General features: G+C 35.6%; 1 protein-coding gene across 1 annotated transcript in view; it reads right to left on the bottom strand.

Annotated features, from left to right (window-relative positions):
• Positions 1-12507, bottom strand: part of LOC128553653 (cytosolic phospholipase A2-like) — a 50480-nt gene extending 37973 nt beyond the window's left edge. The window contains exons 1-3 of the mRNA XM_053534830.1: positions 12436-12507; positions 10626-10713; positions 6137-6283 (exon numbers count right to left, since the gene is read on the bottom strand). Of these exons, the coding sequence (XP_053390805.1) occupies positions 6137-6283; positions 10626-10713; positions 12436-12507 (307 nt within the window). The remainder of the gene's footprint in view (positions 1-6136; positions 6284-10625; positions 10714-12435) is intronic.
• Positions 12508-12873: the final 366 nt, after the last annotated feature.

Below are 12873 nucleotides of genomic sequence, written 5' to 3' on the forward strand. Positions count from 1 at the left end.
CGGTCAAATGGTTCAGTTTTGCTTGACATCAAATAGAAATATATGCAAAGGTAACAAGAGCGGTAACAATATTCATTTTACATTTTTATTGCCCTTTGGAATGAAGGATTAAAATAATAAAGTTTAACTTATACCCTTTCTTTAGTTTTTAGACTTAGAATTGTTGGATTGTTGAATACTTTTCGAACCTTTTCTATGTACAACTAATTTCCGTTTTATTTCCATTGGTAGATAATCCCCAGCATTCGAGCCAACGTTTCAGCTCAAATTCTAAATGCTCATTTATATCACTTGAGCGAAACTTCAACCTTGGAACATCGGTTTCCGTCAAATTTATTGAGAATATATTTTTAGAAACTTCCATCGTATTTGTTGTAGCATCACGTGGTACACATAACATGTATTGATGACGTCGCAAGCGATTGCATTCTAAAAATAGCCGTAATTAGGCCATGTTCATGCGCTTCGTTGTTGCTGCACTAAACTTTCAGAGGATGTAGAATCTGGGGGATGTAATTTGCCGTTGCACTAAAAAGTACAGTGAGTTTATTTTTCCCATCTCTAATTCCATTGAGACGGAGCAAAGCCCCGCCCCAAAAACGAAATAAAAATACACATAAATTAACAACTGTTGTATATTGAATGAATTATATGTGAATATATTTAGAATGTTATAATGTGCATGCTCAGTATCTTCCCGCCACACGTATACCTGGAATAGCCAGTGGTCAGTAAAATTTAGATATTACACACCAAATACAACATGGTGTCAGAATAGTTTGGATACAGTATGTGACAGTAAAACTTCTGACAATAAAACAGTGCATAAAAAATCAAGGGATTTTTTTTAATTGTAACGTTTACAAGTGAATTAACTTAAGATGGAGAATAATCACCAACAGAATCCTCGAATGGACTGGAGTTCAAAGGACTTAAACAATGCGTTTAAAAGATTAAAGGAACATGCGGGGTTCATGTTTAAAGGACCGTTAGCTAGCAAAACGGAGGAAATTCAGTACAACTATTTAATGTTTCTGGTCGGCGAGAAGGGACGACAAATATACTCAACATGGGATTTATCCAATGAGCAGAAAAAGAAATTAAAATCATATTACGACAAATTCAAAGAATACTGCAAACCAAAAAGTAACATCATATATAACAAGTATCTTTTCAAATCCAAAACGCAACAAGAAAGTGAACCATTCGAACAGTTTGTTACAGAATTAAAAACGTTAATCAAGGACTGCGATTATCCAGCGGGCATACAACATGATCTTATCCGCGACCACATTGTTTTCGGAGTAAGATCGAGCAAAGTTCGAGAGAAGTTAATCATGGAAGGTTCTGACCTGACACTAGAAAAATGCATGGATGTAGCTCATACGTATGAATTGAGCCAGTCGCAAGCGCAAGCCATCGCAACCGGATCGCAAATACCTCAACAGTCTGTTGATGCAATAAATCGACACCGGGGACGAGGAAGCGGCAGACGCGATCAGGCTTTATACACGAAAGACCGGAAGATGCCGGAGCAGCAACAAAGAGGGTATCAACGAGGACAGAACAAAAAATCCGAACAGTGCGGAAATAAACACTCGAGTGCTTTAAATAACTGTCCAGCACAGGGGCAAAAATGTTTCAACTGTGGACGTTTAAATCACTTTTCAAAGCAGTGCAAATCTAAATCAGTGCACGAGTTACATTATGATGCTGACAACCTGGATTACAAATGCGAATCGGACAGTGAGAATGACCAAGAATTCGTTATACACACAGTAAATTCTTTTTCATCTACTCCTGATCAAATTTTTGTAAATGTTTTGATTGGCAAGACAGATAATTTATCAAATGTAAGTTGCAAAATGGACACAAGGTCACAAATCAACTGCATCCCAAATCACACATTTAAGCAGTTAAACCTTAAGCACCCCTTGGAACCATCCAATGCAAGGTTAACATCCTACACAGGTGACCGATTATCAGTGCTTGGGAAAATACAGTTACACTGTAAATACCATAACAGGTCAGTGTGTTCCGATTTTTATGTTATAGAGAGTTCTGCTTCCCCGCTGTGAAGCCTCAAAACATCTGTAGATTTAAATCTGATAAAGTTAACATACGCAATCAATAAGAATGAATCCATGCATGAGTAAATCTGACCTTGATAAGGACGCTGTACTTAGCGAATACAAAGAATTGTTTCATGGGATAGGGTTATTCCCCGGAACATGTTCATTGCATTTGAAGAAAAATGCTGTTCCCGTTGTTTGTCCACCAAGAAAAGTACCCTTTGGATTGAGAGAAAAGCTCAAAGCAGAGCCTGACTCAATGGAGTCAAAACAAATCATTTGTAAGGTTACAGAACCTACAAATTGGGTTAATTCGCTTGTATGTGTTGAGAAACCTTCATCTGGGAAGCTAAGACTTTGTCTAGATCCTAAAGCATTAAATGAAAACATACAAAGACCCTACTATCCACTACGTTCCACTGGCGACATTACGTTAAAACTTCATGGTGCCAAGTACTTTAGTGTACTAGACGCGACCAAAGGTTACTGGTCGATCAAGTTAGATGACCGCTCCTCCTCACTAACAACATTTAACACAGTATTTGGACGGTACAAATATCTAAGGCTGCCTATGGGAATTCGATGTTCTCAAGACATTTTTCAAAGGAAAATTGACGAGACGTTTGAAGGGTTACAAGGTGTGACGTCAATAATTGACGATTTACTAGTGTTCGGATGCACACGTGCAAATCATGACATCAACCTAAGGAATGTCCTTGACCGAGCAAAGGCATAGGTTTACGATTTAACCCTGAAAAACTGAGAATAGGTCTGAAAGAGGTTAAGTATTTCGGTCACGTGATAAGTGCCGATGGACTCAAACCTGACCCTGAGAAAATTAGCGCAATTCTCAAAATGAAAACTCCAGCAAACCGCGCTGAGCTAGAAACCCTGCTGGGGATGATTACGTACCAAATTCTCGCAAAACCTTGCTGAAGTAATAAGCCTCATGCGAGAGGTGTTACGTAATGACGTAGAGTTTAGATGGGATTCCGCCCAAACTGAAGCTTTCAAAAAGGTCAAAGCGGTAATTACGCAAGCACCTGTACTTAGTTACTATGTCTCATCCAAGCCTGTTATGTCGCAAGTGGACGCTTCGTCCAAAGGCCTTGGTATATGTTGTTTGCAAAATGGGAAACCTATTGCATACGCTTCAAAGACTCTGACAATGACTGAGACAGGTTATGCTCAAATTGAGAAAGAAATGCTTGCAATTTTATTTCGCTGCAATCGATTCAAACACTTTATTTACGGACGGTGCACTGTTGTTGAATCTGACTGTAAACCGATAGTATCGGTAATGAGAAAACCACTTAATAGTGCGCCGCCTAGGTTACAACGAATGTTGTTACAACTTCAAGATTTTTACCTTGAAGTAATACATAACAGAGGTAAAGATATTGCTCTTGGAGATGCTCTCAGTCGGAATTACGTAACTGACACATTTCCTGATCTGATTGACGGATTAGATACTCACGTACATACAGTACTGAAATCACTGCCAGTTAGCGATCTGAAATTGCAAGAAATTCAAACTGCAACTCGCAATGATGCCCAGTTACAGACGCTTATCAGTGTCATTTCTAACGGATTGCCTGAAGATAGACAAAATTGTCCCTTGGCTGTGTTAGACTACTGGAATCATAGAGACGAATTGTCTTTTACAGACGATATAGTATTTAAAGGTCAAAAAATCATCATACCAAAGTCAATACGACAAGACATGACTATCGCTGTGCATGTAGGTCATTTTGGAGTAGAAAAAACGACTAGACGGGCTAGGGATATAATGTTTTGGCCATCAATGTCAAAACAAATTACAGAATACGTATTTCATTGTCAGATTTGCAACAAGCACAGAGACTCAAATACCAAGGAACCATTGCATCCCCACGACGTGCCCCAAAGACCGTGGCAATTTTTATCATGTGATCTATTTACATGGAATGGTCAAGATTTTATTGTTCTTGTTGATGCATATAGCCGGTTTTGAGTTTGACCTATTGACCAGCACTACAAGTACATCTATCATTAGGAAACTTAAAGTACATCTCAGTAGATTTGGTATCTGTGACAAACTTAAAACTGACAACGGCACATGCTTTACAAGCGAACAGTTTCAAAATTTCCTAAAACAGTGGAACATTGTACATGAAACATCAAGCCCTACGCACGCGAGTTCGACAGTCTCAGTGAAGTGTATGTTAAAATTGCAAAACGCATACTTCAAAAAGCTAAAGATGACAACAAAGAGCCTTACTTGCCCGTATTAGAATACAGGAATACACCATTTAAATGTGGATGGTCTCCCGCTGAACTTCTTAGGGGCGGACGATTAAAGTCACTTATTCCAACAACTAACAAGCAGCTATTGCCACAAACCATAGATCATGGCGACGCAAGAAAGAAAATGAAAGAGTTGCAATTAAGTAGCAAACAGCACTATGATAAGAATGCGCGCAAAATGAGCCCTGTAAATATTGGGAAACCCGTTAGAATTCAAAGAGAAAAATATTGGGAACCAGCCAAGGTTATATCCATACATAATGAACACTCCTACCACGTGCAGACCTCAGACGGAACGGTTTATCGCAGAAACCATCGATTCTTAAACACAGCTCCTGACCTATCTGGCCTATGAAAACAAACAGAGCAGCCATCAAGGTTACACGAACCCCGGGAATCTAGTTCAAGTGAACAAACAAGTCAAAATACCCCTACAGAGTCCGAATCTCCCGCGAAAGTGCCAGATCAATCACAATTATTTACAACCACTAGATCAGGTAGACAGGTGAAACCGAATAAGCTTTACTGTTAGAAAGACTGGACAAAGTAATCACATCTGTTGGAATAGCCATTAGCAGTGACTGTGGGAAAGCACTAGAGACTTGTTTACGATTTCTTTGATAATAATCTTGATAATATCTTCCTTATATCCTAATAACACACTGGCTGATACTAGTATATAAACCATGCTATAAATGAATATTATTTTTCAGACTTGATTATATAAGTACAAGTATTTATGTTTTTATATTGTGCTGTATTTTTTCTAAAACAAGGGGAGTGTTGTATATTGAATGATTTATATGTGAATATATTTAGAATGTTATAATGCGCATGCTCAGTATCTTCCCGCCACACATATACCTGGAATAGCCAGTGGTCAATAAAATTTAGAACTATCAACACGTGTTTGTGTTCTCTCTCTAGCACACAATCTGTGGCTATATTAGATCTATAACATAATAAACACCAAATACAACAACAACGAATTTTGTTTTTGGGCAAAATAATTTTATCTTCTTTTCCCGCCATATCTTAGAAACAAAATTTTAAATTTGATTAAATATTTGATCATTTAACAGGCATATTTCAATACTTCTCATCTGTATCTCTATGCATGCTTGTTCACGTTTAGTTTAGAAAAATATTCAGGTATACTTGTGTGACGAGAAGTTGTAAAATGAATAGATTAATATCATAGAATGACTCGATATTTGATAAACCATATACTACGTAAGACGCTGTGCTAAGTTACATTAAAATCTAAAAGTGTAAATGTTCATTACAGTAATTTCACAAGTCTTATTTCAATGTTCTCTGCTGTACGGACTATCTTAACCATTATATTAAAAGAGATGAAAATTTGACATAACATCCAAATGCTAGGTTTTCAGCATGAAATAATGATGATAGAAACACTAATATAATTTGTGACCATGTTATTGCCTGATACATATGATATATTAACCAGTATGAAGTTTAAAATAAAATCTTTGATTTCGGTACATGGCCAACACAAATTGTTCCGATATTTGGTACGTTTTGATCATATGACTTATGTAATGTGTGACCAAAAGTAATTATATATTTAGAACAACAAGGTTCTTTATTGCCAGAACGTTTCCGCATGAGTGGTAGCACAGTATTTTGTAACTACCGCATACATGTTTTATAATGTTTCTAGTGGAAGAGATTATATTTAGATAAATTTTCGGCAGCAATTTATTAAGCTTTGAAATGGCTGAAAATCACAAAAAAATGCATTGACTTATACTTACCCAATTCGTGATCGGCAGATGGGTCGAGGAAGAAATCGAAAGTCTTATTCCATTCTGGATTGGCGCCAATGTTAAAATGTTTGGTTCGCTGTGTACCATTAAGTGCCTTCCCGATGGTCAGTTTTATAGAAGGATCCGACTTACGAACTAAAAGAGAAACATAGTAAATAAGTCAATGGTATAGATAAGGGTTAAGGTCACTTTAATCACAGTGGTAACAAATCAATCAAACACACACTGAAGTCAAGTATACTGCTAAACTGTTTACTAGAAAAACATATATTCACAAAAAGTCACGACAAGACGCTATTCCATTTTCTTCCAAAAATACATTTTGGTTTTTAATTTGTAAATTGCAATTATTTTTGATTTTGTGACTTGTCGAAAATAAGTAAAAATTGTAAAATTATTATTATTTGACGAGTCGGACGTGCTTTGATTTGTTGAAAGTTCCACATTTTATCAATGACCAAGAGATCAGTGTATAGAGATATGTCTAAAATGAAACATATCTGGTCATTGTTGGCTTCTGATATGTGTATACCGGTATATGCCTTATGGCTTTATTTAAAGCCAATTTTCAGCTCAACTTGTGTTTTGTTAGTTTTCTCAATACAAGCTTCATACATGCACTTGGTAATGGCCATGTCAACATAAATACTTTGTTTACTACCTAACTTAATAATCAGAATGCTAGTTTTCTCTACGTTGGTTGCATTAACTCTCATTCAAGTATTGACGTGCAAATGTATTCAACTGAAGGAAACATCAGACGCAATAATCATGGATATACAATTTCTGCTAAATGAAATGACGATTATGTTAAACTAACATTTTGTCTGTTCCTTTTATCACAAGAAGGTCATCTATATGTCTAGAAATACAAATAACACATTGCTTCTAATAAATGTTTCCCACACAATAACACAGTATTTGAAATGTGTGTTTTCATATTAACGACCACGTAACATAAACATTAGAAATATATTTGCACGGTAACGTGTTTTTAAGCGGACACCTTGGAAAATACTTACACCAATAAGCAAATATGTTTTAAATGAGACTCAATGCTGGCTGTATTGTTGTATTATTATTGTATTGTTGTTGCTAAAAGCATGTGCTACTTATCTCATATTCTAATTCAGTATCACTGCATCTAGCAAAAGGATGTAATTTAAAACAATTTCCGGAAAGAATTATTTTAGAAATAATAAGTTCCCAAGTGTGGTTTATCGTAGAATAACTCGTGTTTTGAGTTCTTATGCGTAAGTATATATCAAGAAGGCCGTGGGAAATCTTAAGAACTTTTAATTCTTTACAAAGGAACAGGACCCTAATGTGTTGTTTCATTTCTGGGCGATACGCATACTGACAGGACTAGTCTTTGCTAGTGCAGTAGAAATGATGAAAGTATTGCAAAAGCTGATACGACCGCAAAATTGTAAAGGAAGTTCCCTATGGGGAACACCGAAAGGGAAGCAGATCAAGCAATACAGTTCTTTATTGAAGATGACAGCTATTTCAATTTAATTCGAAATTATAATACTATGTAACACATGATTTAATGCCACCAAAGTTTTCATATTTTTTACTGACTTTCATGCTCGGGTCTTTTGAGTAGACATTATGTACGTAGAAATTAAATCACTCAAATTTACACGGCAACCATTTTCCAAAGTTCCATATAACTGCCTTAAATCCGATCAAACATGTACATATCAAAGAGGTTTAGTTCTTAAAAATGTCTATAGTGGAACCACCAGATATTGATTTAAACATGTTAAAAAAGGATTACAGATTACATGTACAAATATTGATGAGCTACTACTGTTCAAATATTCAATATAATAAAACAAACACAATAAGTGTTCAAGGAATTGAAATTTGGCTATTCGGTTAAATCTAATGAAATACTGTTCTGTAATTTTCAAACTGGCCTCCAGAAATAAGTTTGCAAATATGCATATGGATAAGATCTAAGTAATCATTTCTGTAATAGAAGTCGAAAACTACGTTACAAACATGAGCTTCTTCTCTTGTTTTAATCACGGCAGCGCCATTTTCAAAACGCGTACAATAAAAGACGTTACAATAATACTTTAATTGAAGCTTTGCTTTTATTTCTTTTAAAACGAAACATGTTACTCTCAATTTTCATTCAAATGATTTTGAATGTAGCTACAATGTAAAATTGATTTATATCAGAATGGCTGCCTGATAGATATTACATATACATGTATCTTTGTAAAACAACTAGAAAATATAATGAAATCGTCACTTTCTTTTAAAAGTCTAGTGAAAAAGATCATTGTACAAACAGTAATGCTTTTATACATTTGAAAGGATTTATAAAGTTTATGTTTAAATGCAAATTGCATATTTTTGTCACAATTCAGCTTAGTATTGACGACTTCTTTTTAAAAGACAAAGCCCTATCTGATTACACAAACAGAAATGAGTTTATACAGTTTTAAACCTGTCAAAGCAATTTATGAAACATATAAATTATATTGAATCTTTGATGTACCTTCTGCTGGTGCTTGGACGTTTTATTTGAAACAGAAATTTTCAGATATATCACAATGGCAAATCCCTTCGACATCATTAAGCAAAAACCTTTCAATGCGTATGCCTCTGAAAAAGTACCTAACTATTACGAATACATCCATAGTCATGTATTTGCTTGACATTATAAACAGATAGTACAGAGCTTCGCAGCTATAGATTGAGAAAGTCCTGGTACCAAGAAGTCGTGTGTCGTATATGTTTGTTATTTAGTCGTATAAGCAATACTAATTGATAATGTCGTAATTAATATTCAAAGTAACGTATGTTCCAATCCATTTTATGATGTAGCTCAATGATTTTACTATGGAATAAAGAACATAACTAAAAAGACTTTTTACAAATATGTTATAAAGACATCAATGCACCATTGACGTGTTCCAAGCACATAGTGCAGACTCTGTGTGTATGTACATATGCATCTATGCATGTATGATAAACTTATTTTGATACTGATACCAAAAATGTGACTTCTCGCAACCCGTCACACCAAATTTTAGTATATTTCTGTCATAATGTGTAGTTCTGAAACATACGTTACTGGATTTAGATAAAAATAGTAACTAGACTTAATGTTTTAAACACAGATCCATACCAATGTAATTTTTATGTTACAGTTGAAATACGCCAATTTTTGAATGAATAAGTTTTTTGTATTTGTTACTAGTTTTAAAAATCTATGCTACAGTGATGCTGAAAGAGCTTCCATTGTTTTACTGTAGTTTGACATCCTATAATTGAGAATAGTAACAGGGTTAAGTCCAAAACAATTATAACGGTCATGTGTGCATGTTCAGTAAACATAGTTTATCTAAGTTAAAATCATATCAATGCAATAGCTGGGGTGCATTCAATGTTGCTAATTTCTTAAGATGGAAACTTTGAGTAGGAACTGTTATGTATGTTACATTTTAACGTATCTTTATCTAAAATCAAAATTATACAAGTAAGCTTACTTTGACATTTAAAATAGAAGGAAACTATTGGCACCCCAAACTTTTCTGAATGAAACACAAGTAGGCTTGATTTATTAAGAAATAGAATGTGATTTATATGTATAACATTTGATTTGCACGTTGTCTATAACCCATTTTAACTCATTTAAATTTGAAGATTGAATACTGCTTAACCCGGTGCTAGTGGGCGTTGGCAGTGTTGCATTTTCCATTACTGCCCATAAACAGACTCAATCAAACCGAGTCTGCAATGTTCACAGTTTGCCTTGTTCTCGATGCTTCCGAGGGATCTAATTTCCAGATTTTATTTACTTTACAGCAGCTGGTGTTAAGTGTTGTGTGGCGGCCGTAAAAAAGTCATCCCGACTTCATCTCAGTGTTGTTATATTTTCTGGTCCCTCGGGATCATTGATTTCAACTCATTTAAATTTGAAGATTGAATACTGCTTAAGCCGGTACTTTGGGGCGTGGGCAGTGTTGCATTTTCCATTACTACTCATGAACAAACTCAATCAAACCGAGTCTGCAATTATCACTGTTTGCCTTGTTCTTGATGCTTCCGAAGGATCCACTTTCAGATTATATTATTAAAAATAGCGAAAATGTTGCTCGGGTGGGTGGTGTATTTTAGCCCCTAAATGTTGGTAGAAATCGTCCAAATTTGGGATACATTGTTACGGTGAACCTTTAACTGATTGAACAGTTACATAAACATAACGCTAACATCTGAAAGTCAGTATTGAAACAATCTATTAAATAATTCGTGTGTAGCCGAAAATACTTTCAAAGAGAAAGATTTCCGCATTTTTCATACACAAGGTTTATTCAAATGAGTATATTTTTGTATGACATACGGTAGAAAGCGGCATCCGGTCTTAAACAATTCCGGAAGGAATGTAATAATGGCTACAGTGGATGAACCTTTGCCTAATTTCTGGATTACGAAATAAAAAAACTAGAGGACTTACAGAGACTGGGCCACAGATTATATCCTTTGGTTATGTTGTAACCCTTCACAATTGTGACGGAGAAAATCAAACATGACGATGGTTCAACCTGAAGAAGAAATGAAGGTACCAGAATAATAAGAACTAAACAGAAGCTTTATTTCGACATAAGCATTTACAGCTCATCGTCATAAATAATCTCAATATACATTTGAAGTTTCGCAGACTATAATTTAGGAATTATGTCTCCCACACCACGGTGTGGTGGGAGACATATTGATTTACTTCTGTCTGTCCGTGTGTCCGTCTGTAACAAATCTTGTCCGCACTCTAAGTCAGTCATTTCTAATCCGATCATCACCAAACTTTAACAAATTTATTTTTGAACATAAGCCCACGGCCTAGGTCGATAACTAGCCATATCGGCCCAGGCACTTCGGAATTATGACCCATGAATTACCGTAATCTGCCCCTTTACTCTTGTCCGTACTCTAAATCGATCATTTCTCATCCGATCTTCACCAAACATGAACAACATGTGTTTGACTATAAATCCTTGGCCAAGTTTGATAACTAGCCAAATCGGCCCAGGAACTTCGGAATTATGACCCCTGAGTTACCGAAAATTGGCCTTTTTTACGCTTGTCCGCGCTCTAGTCGAATATTTCTCATCCAATCTTCAATAACCTTGAACAAAATATGCTTGATTATAAGTCCTAAGTCAAGTTCGACACATAGCCAAATCGGCCTAGGCACTTCGGAATTAAGGCCCTTGAATTACCGAAAATCAGCCTTTTACTCTTGTCCGCGTCTTAGTCGAACATTTCTCACCCGATCTTCACTAAACTTTAATAAAATGTGTTTCCCAATACATCCTTGACCAAGTTTGATAACTAGTTGAATTCCACCAGGCACTTCAGAATTATGGCCCTTGAATTACCCAAAATCAGCCTTTTTACTCTTCAGAGGTATATTTGTATTGAGTTAACAGTATACATGTATAAAGACTGATTTACTATTTGAATGATTAGGCATGCAGTTGTGGTAGACATGTGCTTTTCTCAAAAGCAGCTTTAGTTTTATAATAAACACATATAAATAAACAAAACACGTATACGCAATGTATAATAGTGTTTGACTTGAAATACAAGAGATATGTTCCATTGTAAAGTATATCATTTCTAAGTTTGAAACCTTTAGTATACCATGCACGTCAGTTTTTGGCGCCGAGTAAAAACGCGATAAAAATCGGTTTATTTTCTCTCATTTGTTTGTTTTCCAATTTACGGCAACGAAACTTACATCTTTATGTGTATCATATAAAGGTCTACGGCGCTAAACAGTATTCTTCACTTTAGTTTTCAAAACGATGGAAACAATGAAAAAAACGACATTCTCAAAGCTTACGTTTTTTGAGAAAAAAAGTCGCACACTCGTTTAATTCACGGATAAAAACGGTTTGAAATTTTCTTTGCCAAAAATTTATATATTCAAGATTAAATTATTTACTAGTATAATAAAATTTCGGGTATTGTCTCGTAAAAATATTCTGTATACTTAAAAAGGCATGTATGCACTTAATATTGCCGTATAAATGTACTTGTATTTTCTCGATTCTTCATCGTTTTATAATCACAATGAAGAACCTTAAAGCTGGATAACGTTAAAGGAGAATCTCGAGCCCGCCCGCTTAGCTCAATAGGGAGAGCTACGGATCGCGGTTCGTGAGTTCGTGAGTTCGAACTCTGGACGAGACGTACGTTCTCCGTGACGATATGATAAAAACCATTCGTCCTCCACCTTTGATTCATGAGGGGAAGGTGGCAATTACTTGGCGGTGAACAGGTTTTGTACTGGTACAGAATTCAGGAAGACTGGTTGGGTTAACTTCCCGCCGTAACATAACTGAAATACTGTTGAAAAACTCAAGACAAACTAACAAAAAAAAAAGAAAAAAGAAAAAAGAATCTACATCTAAGAATCTAAGAATGACTACAGCGAGGTCACACGAACATGTGACATAAAAGTCTCATGTAAGTGGAGTGGTAAAGGTTAGAGACCACCAATTGTTTTCCCATAGACTTACATTGTTGCCTAACTAAACTAAAGGAACCAGCGTGGGAGCCATCTGGTCTAGTCGCGTAATGGCTGCCAGGTATTTGAACACTATTTTTTCACTTTGCAAGGCAACAGAGGTCTAAATTGAAGCTAGTTTCTGTTTAAATTTCATTGTGGGTGTATTTTTGACATTTTGGTAGGAAAAATGGGA

The sequence above is a fragment of the Mercenaria mercenaria genome, unplaced genomic scaffold, assembly GCF_021730395.1.
Source record: "Mercenaria mercenaria strain notata unplaced genomic scaffold, MADL_Memer_1 contig_4148, whole genome shotgun sequence".
Classification (NCBI taxonomy): Eukaryota; Metazoa; Mollusca; class Bivalvia; order Venerida; family Veneridae; genus Mercenaria; species Mercenaria mercenaria.